The sequence below is a fragment of the Melozone crissalis genome, unplaced genomic scaffold, assembly GCF_028551555.1.
Source record: "Melozone crissalis strain CALT ecotype California unplaced genomic scaffold, PUWL_Pcris_2 ptg000016l_1, whole genome shotgun sequence".
Classification (NCBI taxonomy): domain Eukaryota; kingdom Metazoa; phylum Chordata; class Aves; order Passeriformes; family Passerellidae; genus Melozone; species Melozone crissalis.
Genome location: NW_026535794.1, coordinates 45,755,770 through 45,776,119, shown reverse-complemented (window position 1 = coordinate 45,776,119; position 20,350 = coordinate 45,755,770). Strand labels below are relative to the sequence as shown.

At 34.3% G+C, this 20,350-nt stretch overlaps 1 protein-coding gene across 1 annotated transcript in view; it reads right to left on the bottom strand.

The window, feature by feature from the left end:
- Positions 1-20,350, bottom strand: part of ULK4 (unc-51 like kinase 4) — a 211,241-nt gene that overhangs the window by 123,729 nt on the left and 67,162 nt on the right. Inside the window, exons 25-30 of the mRNA XM_054274292.1 lie at positions 19,991-20,047; positions 16,936-16,987; positions 16,751-16,845; positions 8,364-8,415; positions 8,122-8,266; positions 2,609-2,701 (exon numbers count right to left, since the gene is read on the bottom strand). Coding sequence (XP_054130267.1) covers positions 2,609-2,701; positions 8,122-8,266; positions 8,364-8,415; positions 16,751-16,845; positions 16,936-16,987; positions 19,991-20,047 — 494 coding nt within the window. The remainder of the gene's footprint in view (positions 1-2,608; positions 2,702-8,121; positions 8,267-8,363; positions 8,416-16,750; positions 16,846-16,935; positions 16,988-19,990; positions 20,048-20,350) is intronic.

Here is a 20,350-nt window from a genome sequence, read left to right as displayed (position 1 = left end):
GAGCAATGGCAAAGAGTACAAAGTATTTTTTGTATTCTTATAAAATGCTAATTAAAGGAATTCAAAACCTCTATCGTAACTACACTATTTTATCGTAAGCTTAAAAAACATCAAAATCATAACTTGAGTATCTGTGTCTATGCCATATATAGCAAACAACCTGTAACAGAAAGCAGAAATGCCCAAAAATAGCAGGAGGAAGATGAAATCTCTTCCTCTGATATCACAATTTAACTAATTTACAGTATCAGCTATGAAAAAAAGGAAACAAAAAAAAAATTGAGTTTATCTGTCTCCTTTCAAATGCTAAAATAAGAACTGCTCAAATGCAGATGCCTCAATCAGGGAGCACACAGGCAAATACTGAGCTGATTGTAAGAAGAAATTAGATGTAAGAAAGTTGGTAGAACTATTAAAGGGAGAGCAAGAAGGCAAGAAACTGTTAGGTGAACATGCCTGAGAACAAGCTATCATATGGAACAAACTAAATAAAAGCACACACTAGTCCTTGCCCTCCTCCCAATTCACTCTTTACATCAAAATAATAATATTAACTACTTTCAAGACACATTGCAACAGCACGGTAAATACTAATTCAACATTGTGGCATTTTTCAATCTTTTTGCTACTACTGCTTTTATTCATTTAAAATTGCAGGAGAAATCATCCATCCTTGAAAGCTAAGCATTGGGGGTAAAATGTAAGCTTGAAGAAGCCACAGAGACTCAATGCAGTGACTCACATCACTCTCATCAGTACTAAAATGCAGTAGAGTTTTTCCACAAAAACAAATTAAATCCCACAGGATTTGAGTCTAGTGTTATTTATTTACTCTCCATCACAATTTTTGCAGATACTTTCTATATGTCTAATGAAAGGAGCAAAAGAGAGCATATGCCTTGAGTAATTTTGAGCTTCATGAATACTGATTAATTACTCATTGAACCAAAACAGAACCAATTGCCATATAGTGTTCACCATAGCATGCATCTGGTTTCCATTTTGTTCACCAGCAATTTGTATGAATATGAATATATTATTCACCTTTCTCATGCTTTCAAAGCATTGGCTACTTCCTGCAAAATTTATGGGGAAGCCAAAGAATAAGGAAAAAGACCAAGGGAATTCCCTAAACTGTGCTTATTTAGAAACCCAGCCAAACACACAATTTAGTGAAAGTAAAAGAGGACTTGTAAAGTATTTGGGAAACACAACAATTACAGATGGGTTAGAATCTAGAATCTGATAGCCAATCCTTAAAGAAGAGTGCTGGACATAGTGGTATTTCAAATTATTATTAGTTCATTGATTATCCACAGCTGCTCTTTAATAATATTAAGAAAATATTCCTGTTTGATGCCAGATGACCATGAGGATGAGTGTGCATCCACGATCTACCTACATTGGTAGATTGTGCCATACATAATGGCAAATACATATGATTTCTCAAATAAAGCAAATTCAGTAGGAAGAGGAAATGTGCTGCTAACATAACCAGCATTGTGGTTACACAAGTATTCTTCATAACTCTTACAGTACTAGAATATCTGTGGGTTAAATCTAAATATGAAAAGCTGTTCCACTTGTTTCTAGAATACATAAAATCCTACAGTAGCATAAGCAGCTTCTTTACAATGAAAACTGTTTTATACAATTCAAAACATTTAAAATCTCAAGCCTCCCTATTTCCTAGTTAATTTGTAGTCTGTTAGTATAGTAAAGCACCATTCCCAGTAGCATCATAAATGATTAAAAGAGGATGTTTCATCTTTTGTAATAAAAAGTGGGAAAACAAATTAAATTCCCTTGTTTTTTTTTCCTTGTGCTCATTTCAATAAATCAAAGCAAGACGGTACAATGCTTATCAACCTCTGAGCCATAACACTATCAGACATCACAAAGAGACAATAGCCAATGAAAAGAATAACCACATTTTTTGGGCATATCCAGGAAGACAGAGAGATCGCTCCTTATTACTATCAACTCACACAGTTTAAGTTGTATGTATGACACAGTTTTTTATTTTTTTCCTGTCCATCACAGTCTAAATTTTGAAAAAAGAAGGAAGAGATATTAAGGTATGTCTAAACATACTGAGTCTACCTATATCAAAAATTAAAATTTGTATTCAGGAATTTTAAGGGTAGATATATTTGCAGGAGAATTGACCAGTTTTCAAGTGAATTGATTGGTGTAAACATTTAGAAACACACCACCTTTGTCCTAGTCACAAATATGTTTAGTTGAACAACAATTTTGATAAGGTTTTAGGTTTGCTTTGGGATTTTTTTACATTTTTAAAGATAATTTTTAACATTAAAATTCTTCAGATATTGTCTCTAGTGTTTTATTGGCTAAATTCAATTAGCTAAATTCAATTGGCTAAATTCAATTCAATTTATTGGTTATTAAAATAACCAGGATCATATAAACTGACACAAAAGATGTGAGATGCATTCTATAACAAAAACTCTCCAATAATTTTTCTAAATCATAGTGCTAGTCAAAGAAGTACAATAGTGAGATCTGTTATTGCTGATCCCTAATAGGAAAGGAGAGATTGAAAGAGAAAGAACCAAGAGCAACAGAGAATGTGTAGTTGTATCACCTTGCAGAAGCAGGGCTGCGGTCAGTCAGGGCCACCAGCAGTTTCAGAGCATACATTGGTATTGGGTCTGGAGCCAGCAGAATGTGCTCATACCTGAAAGGCAAGGGGGAAAGGGGCAGGAAGAGTGGGGGGGAAAAGAAGTCAAGAGATACACATCAAAAATTGATACTAAAAACTCATCATTTCCCATTTCCAAACTTTATAACTACAATGGAAATACAAGGCTGTTTCAAATTGTACAAGCAACAAACAAGACTCACTTAGAAACAGTATTTTAAAACCAGCATCAGAATAAATTTAAAAGCAGCATTAATAAGAGAATATGTTTTTAGAGAGAGAGATATAATTATAAAATATGTATACGCATGCTTCTGTGTATATATGTGTACATATATAGATTTTCTGGTTATATATAGAAAACATTCATGTTTTATAACTATAAATTATAGTAAAACATATTTATAAAATATTCACCTTGTCTAAAGGTGCAAGACCTATTTATTGATCTATATTATTTTTCACATAAAAAAAATCTATTCTTCAAGAGACAAGTAGTAAATGAGCCTCAAAATATCAGGTAGAAGATTTATTGAGTGCTTAGGAACACGATGAACCAAATTATATATGATTAAGCTCTATATTTTGTATACATAGTCATTTTCCTCAAAATTGAGAGAAACTCACATTGAGGTTTATATTTTATCTCAAATTTCCAAAAATATTGCTTTCACTCTCCAAGTCATTCTTGGAGAGTGAAAGTTTCACTTTCATTCTCCAAGTCATATAGACCAGAAGAATATAAAAGTACTCCAAACCAATGTTTCTTGAGAGCTGTGGCAGAAAATAAACCAAGAAAAACTTCTTCAAAACATTTCCAAGTATCACTTCATGGAAATCTTGGTAAGGGAAAACAGGCTGGTGAAAAACAAAATGGACTTCGCTGTTGCTACTAACATTCTAGTGATGCCCACCCAACACACAGGGCTGATTTTACTGTATTTAAACAAAAACGTATGTGGATGACAGTAGGATACAATGATGCAAGTGAGAAAGATGCAAGCATAGAAAACGACAGACTCAGTTATATCAAAACGCAGTCTTTGACTTCAACTAGTCCTACTCCAAATACGTGGAAGTAACAGAACAGGAAGTGCAAATCTCTTCATTTGCCAAAAAAAAAAAAAAACCAAAAACCAACAAAAACCATGAAGAATAAATCAAGAACAAACAAAAGGATTAATTGTAAGAAAACATGGTATGTTACCATGTTATGAGCAACAAAATGCTTCCACAAAATAAAAAACTGTAGCGTTCTGGTAAGAGGAAGGGGGAATCATGCAAATCACTGAAAATTTTACTTCACATCTTGAGATCCCTAGTGCTGTCTGAACCGAGGAATCTGGATGACTTCTCACCACCTTCATGCTACCATGCACCTACCATGTGTTAGCTCTTCACCTCTCTGTAGACACTACACCTCAGCACTCTGACCCATGCAGGAAGGAAATCCAGAGGGAGAGGTTTGCTTGCCTATGACAAGGAGGAACAAGCACACCAGCCACGCAGTCTTGATGTAGCCTGTGGGAGCTGCTCACAAGGGCTAACACTCCTACACAAGCACACAGCCTATGGGCAATGCGTCATGGCTACTACACACTCGAATGTGCCACTGTAGGGTTGCAAACCACATTAGAGTACCTACAAAACTATCAGTCACAAGTCAGTATTGGCTTCAGGTCTTGAGTGATTAAACTTTCTCTTTTACAAAGAACACATTCCAGCTCCCCAAAGAAAACCCTTTCTCACTGGCCAATAAAAAGTCTCTTAATAAGATAAGAAAATGCTGTAATACATTAGCAGACACTGATCCCAAGAGCCCTACATATGAGCAATATATATTCCTACCAAACATAATGGGACTTGCAATTTTGTTTTTTTTCAGAGCCCATACTAAATCTTCTGAGGCAATCAAAGATGCTATCAGGTGACTCAGATAACAGGAGTCATCTTTTACTGCCTAAGATGTGGATTTAAGTCTCCAAAACTGTAATTCCGGACAGCAGTTACAAATGAATGAATCAGCCATGCTAGCTTAAAAATCAGACACTTGGCAATATACTTGTTTATACAAACACATCAATATGTTCCCTAAACAAGGTCCACCTTAACAGCTTTAAGCTTTCTATGTATTACACCTGAGAGACACTGTTATTACTTAGCACACTTAGCATCCTCATTTCTTGAGGTTCAATAAAAGAGTCTCACTTCACTTCCTTTTCCTTGAAACTCTCTGCTCTCCTCTCCCAAAACAATACTAGGAAAGGATATTTCTAAGGGAAGGTGCAGTGATCCATCAAACCAAATGCCACATGAGAAAACACAGATAACTAGAGTCAATGTCTTAGCAATTAATATAAACACATTGACTAAATAAAGGCCATTAGGAGCTATGGATATATGAATCTTCTCAAAAGGGAAAATATGCTATGCTTGAGATACTTTCTTAAACAAATGAGTCATCAAATGATTTCACTGCCACTTAACACAGAACAGTTTAGTAACAGTAACTGTTGTTATCTTATTGCAAAAGTTCCATACTTTTTTTGTGATTTCTCATGGGCAACTCTTCACTTCACAGCACTGACTCCTTCCTCCTCACAGCACAACCAACAAGCTCCAGCTCTCCTCTCAACCTGCTAACCCACTCTTTTATAGCCCTCATCCTTACTGGACACATCTGCGGCCTATTGAGGGCAGGCTTGTTCTTAATCTTTGGTAATTAGTACAGCTGAAACTCCTCAGGGGTGAGATTGCCTTCTGCACTATTTTTATCCTCTTACATACTATCACCCCCACAAGTAGCTGTAGGGGACATTTTATAAAGGTTTTGTGAACTTCAGGTACTACATTGTAAGGAGTTATTTTGTCAATCTTTTCTATAAACAACCTTGGCAAAAGGAACTAAAGATTTAGGGATGTAAACTCTCTTAAGCTCTTAAAAAAAGAATATTATATCAAGCATCCTGGATTTCATACTTGCAGAACTGGCTTGGTAGTCTACTGAGAACAAGCTACACAAACCTTCAATATATAACTTTTTTTACACACTTCTCTTTGCTGATTATGGCTCAATTTTTAATGATAGAAAACTAGGAATGTTAGAAATTAAAATGAAATAGAGCTGATGTTTCCATTTTTTATTTTAAAATCTGGATATAAAGCACTTGCCATCTATTCACTGTCTATAGCTGCAGGTTTCATCTTGGTTATGAAACCTTCAGGAAAATAATCTTTCAATGAACTGAAATTTAATGACACTATTTCATTCAATTCAATCAAGACCCTATGAAGAAGCTGACTTTGTAATCTGTAAATGCACAAATATTCAATGAAATAACCATTTTATTGATGATGCAGAAGACAAGAAAAAAAGTAGTTATCACTGCACTCCTGCATTTATCTCAAAATGAAATCTACTTATATTTTATTCATAGTGACCCACATTCTATTTCAAGGGTCAGTTTTACAGTTAAACAAATTAATTTCAGATGTATATTTATAGGAATAAAATATACACACAAATGTGTAATATTACAATCTTCCCTGAAAAGAAAATCCCATATTAAAACCAGATGTCACTCCCTTCCATTTTCAACAGCTCTCAGTAGATCCAAAAGGGGTGGGAATATCTACTTCCCTCCACAGAGTGCCCACGAAAAATGACCATCACATACCTCCCCTCTTTTGACTGTCCTCCAGCTGAGTTGGATTCTTTCCCATCCCTTATCTCACAACAGAAAGACTAAACAGTATCAGCAAAAAGCTCTTCAGCCTCCAATGTTCTCAGTTTCAAGAGATTTCAAGCTTTCAAGTTACCCATATTCCTTGAGATAGAGCTCTACATTATCTTCACAAGTAGATTACTCTGACTCTTAGAACCTCTCCCTTCTCATCTCTATTAATGAGATGGGGAAACTGATTGAGTAATTACTTAAACCCTGGATTCAAGATCCTGGGCTGCTCTTAAGACCCTTTTTCATACATCTGCCACACAGTGCATGCTAAGATGGCACAGCTGAAGTCCCCAACATAGGATCATATTTAGTCTCAGGCCAAAAAGCCCTTCCACGCCTTTGAGCTAGTAAGCTTGAAGACAAAAGTTAATTGGCTGTTTTCCTTCTAGCTTGTAATTAGCATGACACTTCCCTCCAAACACACACCCCCCTGTTCAATGAGAAACATTGTGTAAGATGGACGTGTCTACAAAGGGCAAGCTTCAGAGCAAGCACAGAACTCTCTCCTTTGACTTCAGTTCTCTTCCCCTATCTGAAGAAAATTATCTGACAGCTTTTAATAATGCTTTTAATAATAAAATATACTCTATTTTAAAAATAATATTTCCAGTTGCCATTTTAATTTGTACTGATACACCCTACATTGCCCAGAGGAAAAAATTTTGAAGAAAGGTGTTGAAGTTTCTCAACAGAACTGTTAGATTTCCATCCAATTCTCTGTCAGAAAAAAAGTCTACACACCTTACATGGATAAAACATTGGTCCTCAAACTGTAAGAACATTACTCAATTAGCAGAGAAAGTCTCATATTTGGAAAAGACACTGGGTTTCTGATACTCCAGCATTCGTTCCTCCAGCCTTTTTCCACTTATTTAGTGTAGGGGTGGTGAACAATTTTCTCACTTGGGGCAGCTAAGTATTGACCATTATTAACTTTTGAGGACCACATAGAAAAATACACTGCAGCATTATGGAATAATGTAAAGTACGACTGATGACTCATCACTACTGTACCTGTCTTGTGTTCCTTCCCTCTACTCACAGATGTTACCAGCTCACAGTCAACGTGTGCATAACACAGAGAGCTCTCTTTATGCTCTCCTGCAAGTTGCCATGAAAAGAGAGGCCTCATTTGACCATAAACCACGTGAATGAAGTTCCAGACCATATCTTGCCTACAGGCTGTAGTTTCATCTACTCTGCTGTAGGGTTTTTCTGCTGCTTGGGGCAGCAGGAAAAGACAGCAATTTAGAGGCAATAACCTCTGGTGAACCAGGAAGGATTAATCCATGATGTATTGCTCCTTTAAAAAAAGTTTCTATGTCATTCCATATGCTTTCAGAACATCTTAAATAAAGGTACAATATAGAAAATAGACAAAAAAGATGTCGTTAGAATGTTCTGACTGTATTAGAAGAACAAAGAGAAGTACTTAAATCACAGCCCAAAAGCTAGAGGGAATCCTGTTTTGCTCCAAAAGTAGCCAGAGGCACAGTATCATAAATGAGTGTCACACAGAAGTTGTGTTTGTGTTGCATATGAAAAAATACTAAACAAACCCAGGAGGAGATGTTGGGCAAAGAACTCTAGCAGCAGTTAATTGCTATTCCCCTTTTGACTTAGTCATTTAAACATAGAAAGGATGGCTAAAACAAATACACTGTCAAAATGCTTGGGGTATCAAGTTATTCCCCATTACTGGAGCAATATTATACTTACTGAGGCAGCAGTAAATCTCTAATGAGAGACAGAAGCTTGTTGTTTGAGTTGAGGCTCTCCTCTTTCTCCTCACCCATGACTTCGTGGCTTAAAAGCACTGATGTGGTTTCTGAGAGCAACCGCAAGCTCAAGAGTCTCCATTCCTCTTGAAAATAAAAGTGCCAAGAATGTGACCACACTGAAATATAATTAAAACAAACTGTGGAATTCATAGACACTGTGGCTGATATATCTATACTTACCATTCTGACTGTGGACCAAAGAAACAAGTGGTGGGACGATAGAGTCTTCAACCTAAAACAGAGAATTAGAAAGATGTGGCTTAGATCATTCACAGAGGAAAATGATAGAACAGAGATACACTATCATCTCTGTCTATTTTGCTTTTGTTTAAGGGCTATAGAGCCCTTAAACAAAGAGTTGAATAATAATGGAAATTCAGCCATAATCACTCTTATAAAGCCACCAAGTTAATCTATCTCTGGTAAACTGCCATAAAATTACAGACATTAATATACTTTTATATAGAAAAAACCAGCAACTTTGGTATAAATCATTGACAGGGACTTTTAACTTTAAGTACAGAATTCAGTGCAGATGTAAGATATTAAGAAAAAAGGGTATTAGAGTATCTTAATCCTGATGTTTTAATCCATACACTAATCATTGAATAGAGTTCAGATGAAAAACAGAATGGTATAGAATTAAAATACATCAGAAAAGATGTATTACCTCTAAGGAAATATCCCTAAGCTTAATATGGAGTATTGAAAATATTTTAACTTCTCCCCTTCTGGTAATACACAGTCTTCCACTAAAATGTAAATTTACATTACTAAAGACTTGCACAATGAAAAATATAATCCAGTTGACTTTTTATTGTCCATGAGGGCATTGTTACAAATCTATCCTCTGTCACAGGACTAGTCAGCTCAGGCACATTTGAAATCAACTGATGATAAAAACTAGGCTATGGCTCAGTTACAAAAACAGCGTATTATTAGTCTTCTCTGTAAGTGAGTTTCTAATTCTTAAATCACTGGTAAAATATAATTTATTTAGACAGGTCATGCTTGGGTTTTGGGAAGAGGATGGATGAATAGCTTTGTAATTTTTAAGCATGTATCATGGATGCACACCTCCTAGGATTTACTTACACAAAGAAAACTGCTGTGTAGATTCTCACTGCACCATGGACAGGATTTGGCGTAACAAGACTGCGTTATACTCTCCCATGTATTTTGTTTCAGTAATTAATATGAGAAGATAAAATTTTCCTAGATACACGCAGCTACTAATAAGAAGCATCTACAGAAGTTGAAAGTACGTATGAAAAGGGTCACTAAGTGAAGTTAGCCTCTATCCAGCAATAACTGCAGTTAGCAACTCTTTCACTGCTGGTTGGTGGACTCTGTTAAATCAATCTCTGACATTAAGGGACTCATTTACTTTAGCTTTTTTCATTTCTGAAAAAAAAACTACTACAAAATGCTTTTGTTACAGACTTTCAATATAAGAAGTAAAAGGATTCTGCTTGAGGTATGGAAGCCAAACTACTCTTGCAAGTACGAATAGCCTTTACACCTATATAGATAATGCTATATATCATAAAAGCAGTGACTTTTGTAACATTTAATAAATTTGAAATATTTCATTGTCTTTTTGATTAAATAATAAAATTGCACTGCATTCCAAGGTTTCTAAACTGTTCTGCAAATGGCAATGTATCAGCTATAACATGCCAGAGAGGTAGGAAAAAATTGTGTGTACTTGAGACCTTTCAGTCCAAGAAACCAGTTTAACTACCACAGAGCTTCTCAAATGAAGAAGCACATGTAAGTGGTAAATTAAAGGTGTGAAAGAGAAAAGAGGAAAAGAAGCAGTTCTCAATTATCTGAACCAACCTAGAGTCCCTGGATATTATGAAACACTCAACAGCAGGAGCACTGACTCAGACTTATACCAATTAAGATGGCAGTATACAACAGTACAATGCAATTTCAATTTATAAAACTAAAAATCTACTATCACTTTAATCTAGCATTAACAATAGTCTTTCCACATTAGTGAATGCAGTTAAGCCAGTCATAAGTGTTCTATGATAAATATATTTTCAACAGTCATCGTAAAGAAGATTCTCTAGGTCTTAAATGACTGTAGTAGTTTAGTCTGAACTTTTCCTAACACAAACCTCAGTTTTAGTAAACAAACTGTTTAGAAAGGAATTCTCCATAGAAGGTTTTTGCCTCATGTCAGTTCAGTGTGATGGGGAAATCAACTAAATGAAGCACTAATCCTACGGAAAATTATTTTATTATGAAAGAGCATATCAGAAAGTATACGCTGAAGGGGGAAGCAGATATTAAATTTTATATGAACCTTAAATTGGATACTTCCTAACTCCACAGCCCTAATCTTCTCTCCATGCTATTTGGGTCACTGTTTTTCAATAATGTGTATATAAAATTATAAATAAGGTATGAACTTTGCACATGAATATTAAGGTGAAATAAACTGAAGTACAACAGTACATAAAATATTTTTAACAAATTCACCAGTAAATTGCAAATGTGTCTGTCATTTATGTACAGAGAAGAATGGTACTAGTATTTTGGCACTGAAATAAATAGAAGAATATTCCAACAAGGATTTATTTATTCCTCTTTTGAATGGCTGCTGATATGCATGGAATCAAATCTCCATATATGCATGAAGATAAATCAGATACAGTTTTTTTTTGTCTCAGTCTTTATCACTGAGATTGCTCAACAAAAAATGAAAAATTATTCTTCTTTAAGCCTAAACAGACTAAATAGGCTGAACATGATTATAGCTCTGGATCAGTTCCTACCACCTTTTAAATAGACTGATATTCAGTTCATGATACATCCTTAGCTGCACAAAACCACCACCACAAAATTCTGTAATGATGGTATTCCAAGGTGGTGCTGCCATAACTGTGCTGTTATGTATCCAAAACAGCAATGAAATTCTAGAAACTTCCATACACATTATATTCACATCTCCCAGCTATAATATATATGTACAGAACCAAAAAAACACCCTAGCTCAAAGCTGGTAATCCTGTTTCTGACAGCAGGAATGGAGTTGAAGAAGAGTATGAGAAACAGACCAAGCATAAAACACACATCTAGCTTCTAAAAAAGTACCTCTTGAATTAAGAAACTTCCTAAGCTGATTATGTATCTGTATTTTTGCATTTAGCCTTTTCTTCCATATATTTGTCCCATCCTATCTTAAATGTATTTATACTGTGAGCATCTGCAATACTTACAGCACTGCATTTTACACTTCAGTTACGCCTTATGAAGACATATCCTTGCTTATTTTAAAGCAGCTAACTTGATACCCACATGTTATTACTTTAAAAAAAAACCATGAATGATTATTTCCAATTCATCTTTCCCATGCCATTCATGCCATGCACTACAGAGTATTTGTTTCCAAGATGTTCTTTTCTACACAGACCCTTCTTGCATGATCAAGCTGTACTTTTTCTTGATAAACTTCATTCCCTTTGAGACTGAATGACCACTGCATTCAGTATTTGAGACCTGAGTGCACCATGGCACAACGTTTTCTGCTTTTTTTGTCTAATAATTCACTAGCAATTTCTAAAAATTTAGTTGTCTTTCTGTTTACTGCTTAGTATAAAGCTATCATTTCCATAGAAAAATAATGCCAAAAGACTTCCAGAAGTTACAAGTAGAGTTTGACACTGCATATGTACAGTAGAAATTACTTTCCCATGTCCATTACTTGTCATCAGTATTGAATTGCATGTCATTATTTTCCTTTCAGTCAAATCTAAAACCCTTCTGCAACTTCTCTGTCAGTTTTAATTTTCACTGCTGTGAATAGTTTAGTGTCATCAGTCAGTTCTGTCACCTCCCTATTCATTTCCTTTTCTGGATTAGCAGCACATTTTGCAACAAACCTTTCTAAGGCACCTCTCTTAAAATACCTACATTTTTAAAAACTAATCTCTATTCTCCACTTAGTAAATTTTAACTAGTTAAAAGTTGATTAGCCTGTAGGTAAGAGGGTAGGGATACTAATGAATTTGAAGTCTTTGATGCACTGTTGCAGTGTGTTGTATGCACGACTTTGTCAAAACCTTTTTGGAAATACAAGTATTCTATCTAGCGCCAGAACATCTGTCTCCATAATGTTGAGTAATTTCTCCAAAGAAAACTTGACTAGTGAGGGATAAGCATCACTGAGAAGAGCGTGGCTCCATCCTCTTGACAGCACCTCCACCTCTCTGCCTTTAGATATTTATACTCATTAATGATGATGTGCCCTCTCAATTGTCTTCTCCAGGCTGGACAGGTCCAACTCCCTCAGCCTTTCCTCATGAGAGATATGCTCCAACCCCAAATCATCTTTCTTCCTGCCTTCGTACTTCTCAAAGCATTTGCTCAAAGCACAGCACACTCCTCAATGTTTTAATATCATCAGTAATTTTTCAGAATGTAACAGAAAAAATAACCTAATGCATGTTAGAATGGGTTGGGAAGAAAGATGACACTTCTGTAATTTTTATTTAAAATTCTTCAGAATCTTCATTGAGGATTTGGTTTTTTTCTTATTTCTGGGAAGAGACAGCACTGATTGACTGACTCAATATGCCAATTAATAGAGAACTGGTTTCATGGAGAAGCCTCATGTCATCTGGATTAGCTTAATAGACAGAAAGCCACACGCAGTGTAGTATTTCAATCTACTTGAAAAGGGAATGTGATCGAAAAACTTCTGTACAATATGTTCATATAGTCACATCCTACACTGACAAAATTAAGATGTCAGTGGTTAGATAAGAATAGCCTGTGGATGAAGAACACTCATGCTGAAAAAAGCACTTGCAGAAGTTTCTAACCCTTGTGTTGTCATCTGTATTGAAATTAATAACTCCCATATTGTCAAACAGTAGGTTTCCCTGTCATATGACTTTTCCCTTGACTTCCCATCAAGAAACTCATCATGTTTTAGGTGCTTTCATTTTAGTCTGATTTTTAAAAGTAAGTTTTAAAACCTTGAGGAAGAGAATCACTGCTGACAACGTTGGCCTTAACCAGAGAACAACTTCAATGTTTTGAGTAGAAGATTATATGTGTAGTACACAGATCATTTCTGGGAGCTAGTTGGAGCATAGAAAGGACTCCCACAGGAATCATCTGCCGTCATGAGCTTCTTCACAGTTTTAAGTGCTCTGAATTTGAGCATGTCCCTTTTTCAGGCAAATAATTATACTTAACACAAAATAGAAAAATGCAAAGTATAGTCAGCATGTCTTCTTCCAGTTAATTATATCTAAATCTTATACCTAAATCTTATATCTTATATCTAAATCTTTCAAAATTGGAAAATCAATATTATTATAACACTTAGTATCTGAATTTAGTAAGTACGTTCACATTTAGATAGGTGGAAAAAACAAGTAGTTGGACTTGTACCAGTTTGAGAAACTGAGGTTAATATTTCAGTCCAGTCTATACAGACTCTTCCTAATGGTCTTCAACATCATATTTGCATACCTGAAAATCTGGTTTTGTAAAAATTTACCAAGTCACATTTACTTTAATCTTTACTTTAATCTTGCACACATCTTCATGCAAAATGAAATTACTGCTCACTGCTGGCTTTCATTTAAGCACTGTCAATTAATTTCCATTGACTTTATCACACTTTGCAATTTCTAATACAGTCAGTCTCCACAGAAATTAATCTCCTCAACAATTGACTTCAGATTAATGGTAATCAGAAATTTAACCACACAAACCCACAATTTATTTTATTTTCTTTCTTAAAAGTATGAATACAAAAGTAAATCAAACATAAACTAAAACCCAGAACAAGTAATTCTCCAAGTGGGAATGAAACTGAGATGCTGCTCTTAAATTCCTATTAGTTTAAACATTAGTTTTCACTTTAGTTAAACTAAAAACAGAATTCAAATGAAAAACTTTCTGGTTCTGCTTGCTCATTACAGCCTCACTTTTTATTACATTAATTAAACGTTATTAGAAATGCATTTAATTTCTGGTTAGAGACTTAAGAGCAATATCACAGTAAGAGCAGAAAAAAATTGCATCCTCTTAAGAAGGTTTTGGCCTTCACCCAGCCTCACTCCCAAAAATCCTGCTTGTAAACAACTTGGCCTAAATGAGCAGTCTAGGCTCATACTTCCGAGCTCAGCCTAGGATTTCAATTTCTCTCCAGTAAAAGTGTGTCCTATCAACAACTGTAATACTTAAATATTGATCTGGAAACTTGAACATGTCTTGCTTCAACATTTGAAAAAAGCACAACGTTCTGCTGTGTGCTGGAATTTATATTCATAGATTCCAGTCATGCTCAGCCAGCAGCAATTAGAAGACATCCCTCGAGCAACAGCAATTCCAAAAATAGTCTGTGTGCATCATACAAGATGAAGTACCACTTTCCTCTAAAGTAATGTATGCTGTACATTCAAGTATAATTAGCACACTAGACTTCGTAAATAGTATTAAACTAATTACTGTTTGCACCACTAGTGGCAGATGTGGTTAGAGATTATTAATTACAATGGACAATTTCTTGAATTTAACATAAAAAATGCAAGGCAATTTTTCCACTTTATTTTATGTCTGAATGACTATTTGCTGAGTGTCAAGAGGGCTCTTTTAAATTAGCAAGAACTGTTATTTATGAAAATCAGCATACGAAGTAACAGATTTTCTTAAAAAAAAAGAAAAAAAAGAAAAAAATCAAAGAAAAAAAAAAGAAGCTGTAAAAGCTGTTCATTGACAAGGATAAAATTTTATATCCAAACCAGGGAAACTACAAAAGATTTACTGGACAATCATGGTTAGAAAGGAAGTTTTATCTCTAACTACATAACTGATAGGTTGAGATGGATTTTAAAAAAACATCTAAAACCTCCTGCACATGAACTGAAGTAAACTGCTCCCCAGAAATCTAGATACTTTAAAACTCCCCTACTGTGACCCATGGGTTACTTAACAGAGACTAGGATAGTCACTCCCTGGCTTCAGGAAAAAGTTCTTCTAAATGTGGAGATGGGCATAGGGGAAGAAGAGTTGTAAAGAGGAATTGTCTCTTCCAGAGAAAATCCCCAGACCATTAAAGTTGAAGCAGGTAGAGGAATTTTATTTCATGTGCTGACACAAGGTATCACAATTTCAGTCAGTGCTGATGGACCCCCATAAAAACTGGTACATATATCTATCAATATAAGACACACTGGTAACTCACAAAAGTAAAGCAATTATTTTTTAAAACTGAGGTCATTCTAGAAGGATACAGATATAGTGAGAAGCAAGGTGACAGGCATGTAGGGAGATATCAGTAGGCATTCATACTTCACCTACACTTAACATTTTATTTCTAGGTCACTGTTGCCATATCAAAGTAAATTGAACAGTACTATTTCCCCTCTGACTGCTAATTGGTTAGGTTTTTTTGCATAAGGATCATTTTCTTGAATATCACTCCTGTGAGAATCCATGAAAAAAAATCCTATTAAACTTTTTAAAATTCCAATTCATACTTTGGATTCATTTTACTATTTTCACTTGTTAAGACTTTATAATCTAAATCCTCAAATAACACACACACCAATTAGGATTCAAATTCTAAAAACACTTGATTTCTAAGATCACCCATTCTTATCTAGCACAATCCCTAACATCCTTCATTCTTATTTATTTGTGTCTTTCTTGATGTAAGTGCTATATTGAGTGTGTGACCTTAAATAATTCCAATACAAACACATAAGATTCAATTTGAATCAAATGGTCATCTCAGCAAGTATGGTGGATTGCAATTTGGTGAAAGTCCAACACAAAAATGCATTGGTGCAGGTTATGATGATTTGTCAAACACTGATTTAACCATTCAGATGACCTGATTTGCTGACAACCATTTCACAACTTAATTGTTCTGCCTTCAACTAGCTTAGTTGAACATTCTATCCTCACAGTAGAATGTTTTAACCAAGAATTCCAAAGAAAACAAAACTCAGTGATATATGAAGCTTACAGTATGTTTGGTAATTCATTTGGTAATGAAATTTTTAAGTAAGAAATCTGTTAGATCTAAAAAGCAAGTAAACAAACAACCACAGAAAAACCCCAGCACCATAACTGCTACTGATGACCTCATCAGTAGATATGATATCTACTGATATCTACTACCCCCTCATATGATAGAATGGCATCAATTCTCAGAGGTGGTGTTTCCAAGCCATGTTGTTGTTAAAAGCATATGTTTATTTAAAAAGCATAAATAGTGGTGAAAGTTTCACTAATATATAGTAACATATTTGCATTGAAGCTGAAGAAACATTTACAGAATCAAGAACTACTATTTCTAAACTCTAAGTCCTTCTCATTCTCCTTCTGATTTCTCAACAAAATACAGTGAACTGAATGTCTTGCTACTTTTTTGAAAATTCTCTATAAACAATAAGTATTTTTCCTGTCAAATAGAACCACAACATATTTTAAACTATATTTTAAACAATTTCTAAATCTTCAAAACTTTCTATTTATAAATGGAATTAGGCCTATCAGCCTGCAACGATTTAAATTGCTGTCAGACTTACAGTCAAGCGATGGCTCATCAGCAAGCTGGGATGCTCTGTTACTGCTCCAAAGGTCATTAAAGTAGTCTTAATCAATTCTTCTGATGCAGCTTGCCCTGTTGGTAAAAGTAATCATATTCCTTCATAAAATTCAATAGTTAGAATATCTATGTCTAAAAGTACTGCAATGTCATAGGTTACCCCACCTATTGCTCTGTCCAAGATTGTTTCTCCTGAATCTATTGATCTGATGAACTCCTGCAAAAGAAGCAGCATTTTTGTCAAAACACTTCAGGGAAAAAATATTAAAAAGCATAATCACTGAATAATTACAACAAGAAATTCTTTGAAAAACTGTGTAAATACAAAATATTATTGCACCTACATTGATAATAATTAACTAAAACTGAAAGTACCAATGATATAGCTGTTCTAATTTTGCAAGTCTGTAATGCTCTTGGAACCTTGAATGTGGAGTACAGTAAAGATCATTGCTCTGACTAGTATCAGAAATCATAACATTTCTAGCTAAATAGATGGTAATTAAATGTTTTCACTGTAACAGAAAACCGTAATTTCTTAGAGGACTTTGAACAACCTTGGATGTGGCTATGTCAAAATAACTCACTAAAATGACCAAACACCCTTCAGAAGATGCAATCTTCTGTTATTGTACCATCTTTTTGATCTCCATGCATGCTATACATGCTATGGATGCAGTTACACTCAGGAGAGCATGGAAAAATGCATATATAACTTTCTATTAAAAATCACCTAAATTACTCATCATATTAAGGAACAAGGTCAATAAAATATTAATAATCTGGATTAAGTAAATATTGTACAATTAGACTCACTGTTCTTATGCTTTCATTTCTATGCATAGCTGTTAATTTCATTGGGATGCAAAAGATGTTATTAAGACTCGCTAAGGAAGGAAAATTCTCAGCAGAATATGTAGTATGCTTTTTTTTACTAATGTAGTATTTAGGAATATGGCATTCTTTTATATTTCACTACCAATTAAATTTTCCTTATTACATATTAAAATGGAAGAAGTTTCTATATGGGTTATCTTTTTCACAATATGTAAGTAACATCTGAAGGATTCCTCTCTAATTAAAAATACAGTTAGAAACCAATTATATATTTCATTATTTGAGAGCACCTTAGAAAGAGTCATAAAAAACAAGTGCTTCTATTAAAAAAAGTTATCTTCCTGATCATTTGGAGAAAATTACTAGGTATTATCAATTTAACTTGATTTGGAAGAGAGCAAATTACTTTGTTTGCTCATTTTTAAACAGTTTCACACAACCATAGTCTCAAGATTGATATGAAAACATCAAAATATGTGGGTGCAAAAATTGTTCTGGCTACTAATGCTTACTAATTGTATATTAGAAACACAGGGAAAACGTGTGATGTAAAGAAATGCAACTATCTGGGGTTTTTCAAGCAATGGAGAGAAATGGTATATGTGTATTTTGCTACAGGTGAGTCTGTGCCCTGTGCACACCACCAGGAGCCTGCTATTAGCTGCGCCTTTGGGGCACAGTGTGTACTTCTGCTCACAGCAGAAAACATGAAAGGACTGTCCCGACTCCCTCTCAATTTCTTTGCTCAACACTACTGAAAATTACAGTGATGATGGAAGTAACTTCAAAGCAGTATGAAAAATAATTCTCAATGAACAACCACTACAGGAAAATAACTCTTCTTTTCCATCCAGATCCCAAGCACACATCTTTCCACTCCGCATAATTTCTTACTGTTAAGAACAAGACTATTGAATAAATCAGGAAAAAAAAAAACCAAAACAAACAAAAAGACTGCCTTGCTAAAGTCTTAGGGGCCTCAGTTATAGCACAGTATTTTGAAAATGTACAGGGTGATGACTGAATGTCCCTTTACAGGTGCCAGTGGGAATGTTGCTAAACTCAAATTTCCAGAGTAGATTATTGCCTGATAGAATCCTTAGTTACTATTCCAGATGTAATTATATTAGTTATATCATAACACAGCTGCATAAAATGGATTAAAATTTGATATTAATTTTTTGATATACTGCTGTCCCTCCATTTATCATGTGTAAATTTAAACAGTGTATGTAAGTTCCTGAATTGCCTTTTTCAAAGGAGACAGGACAAGACATAGGAAACATTGAGTAATGTGCTCCTCCTTGATTTCAGAGGAAAGCTGTACTACTATAACTAGCCTGACTTCCTCAGTCAGTAGTTCAAACAACCTGGAGTAACATCAAAAGAAAACTTTCATTGTACCTAAATTGTTGACAGAAGAATTTCACCTTCTAGAAGGTTGATTGAAAACTACTAATAAATCTACTGCCTAGTTAGAACTGCTTCAAAGGGAGAAAGGGCTTTGTAATTCAACATCTACAGTTTCTAATTTTTTTTCATCATTCTAATGCTAATTTTTCCACAAATATTTTAGTAGAGCTAAATTAAACCCCATTTTCTTGGAATAAAAAGTCAAAGGAGAAAGAGAAGTGAATCTGAACACATAACTTGAATCTAATTGTTTGTAACAAACCATTTCTTCATGCTATCTGGAGATAAATATCTATTTGTCATTTACGACCTCATGCACTTAAAAGTACTGGCTTAACTCTGATATGCAATTTAGAATATCCCTTTTTTTCTCATTTAACATAAACAATTGTTTTCATATGAGGAAATTACATTTGAACTGTACTACTTCATTTCTCTTGTACTATCCAGTGGCACACCTAAAAAGTTCATTTTCTGTGGGTAATGTCAGAAATAGGTTGTAAATGTGAACGTGAGTTCAGTATCTTAGCTCCATAGATTTCCATAAACTAAACACAGTTTAGAAGTATTGGCAAGAAGAAAAAGATGACAAGAAGAAACAATACCTTAAATACAGGTTAATTATAATTCCCCTTTCATTTCTGCTCATAAAATACTAGTAGGAAATTCCAGAGAGAATATTTTATGTAATTTAGAACTAAACTTTGCTATTCAGAAATAAAGCCCACAGGAAATTCTCAGTTTATAAAATATGTACAGAGTTTCCCTTTGAATAAATAGATTACTACAGAAAATATTTTTTGATTATATAGAAAGTTTTGAATACAACCAAAGCTTAAAATATACATTCAGAATAAACTTCTCTCTCCAATTTAGAAATTTAATGTAATTTTATTTAATTAAAGTAACTTCCAAAATTTTATCCATAGGTATATCTTGTAAAAATATTTGTCTTGTATTTTATACTCACAAGTAAGATGCCATAGTTGAAAAGAAACTCCTTTGTGACTATCTGGGGACGAAATACCTATTTGAAATTAGCCAAAGGAAAAAAAATTACATTAAATGCATATCTTATGACCTGAAAAAGTAAAAAAATTATTTCATGTTAAAAAAACAAAAAGAGAAGACAAAATATGTATTTGTTTCTGTCATTACTATTGTTACAGAATGCACATTTATCAAATGCTGCTTCATAGCTGGAATATTCATCAACATATCTATGCATTAAGAAAACCTTTATTTTACTCATTCTGATCATGATTGACAGAAATTAGATTTTGGAAAACTGTAAGAGTTTGTCCTCTGTGTAACAAATTTTTGGGGAAAA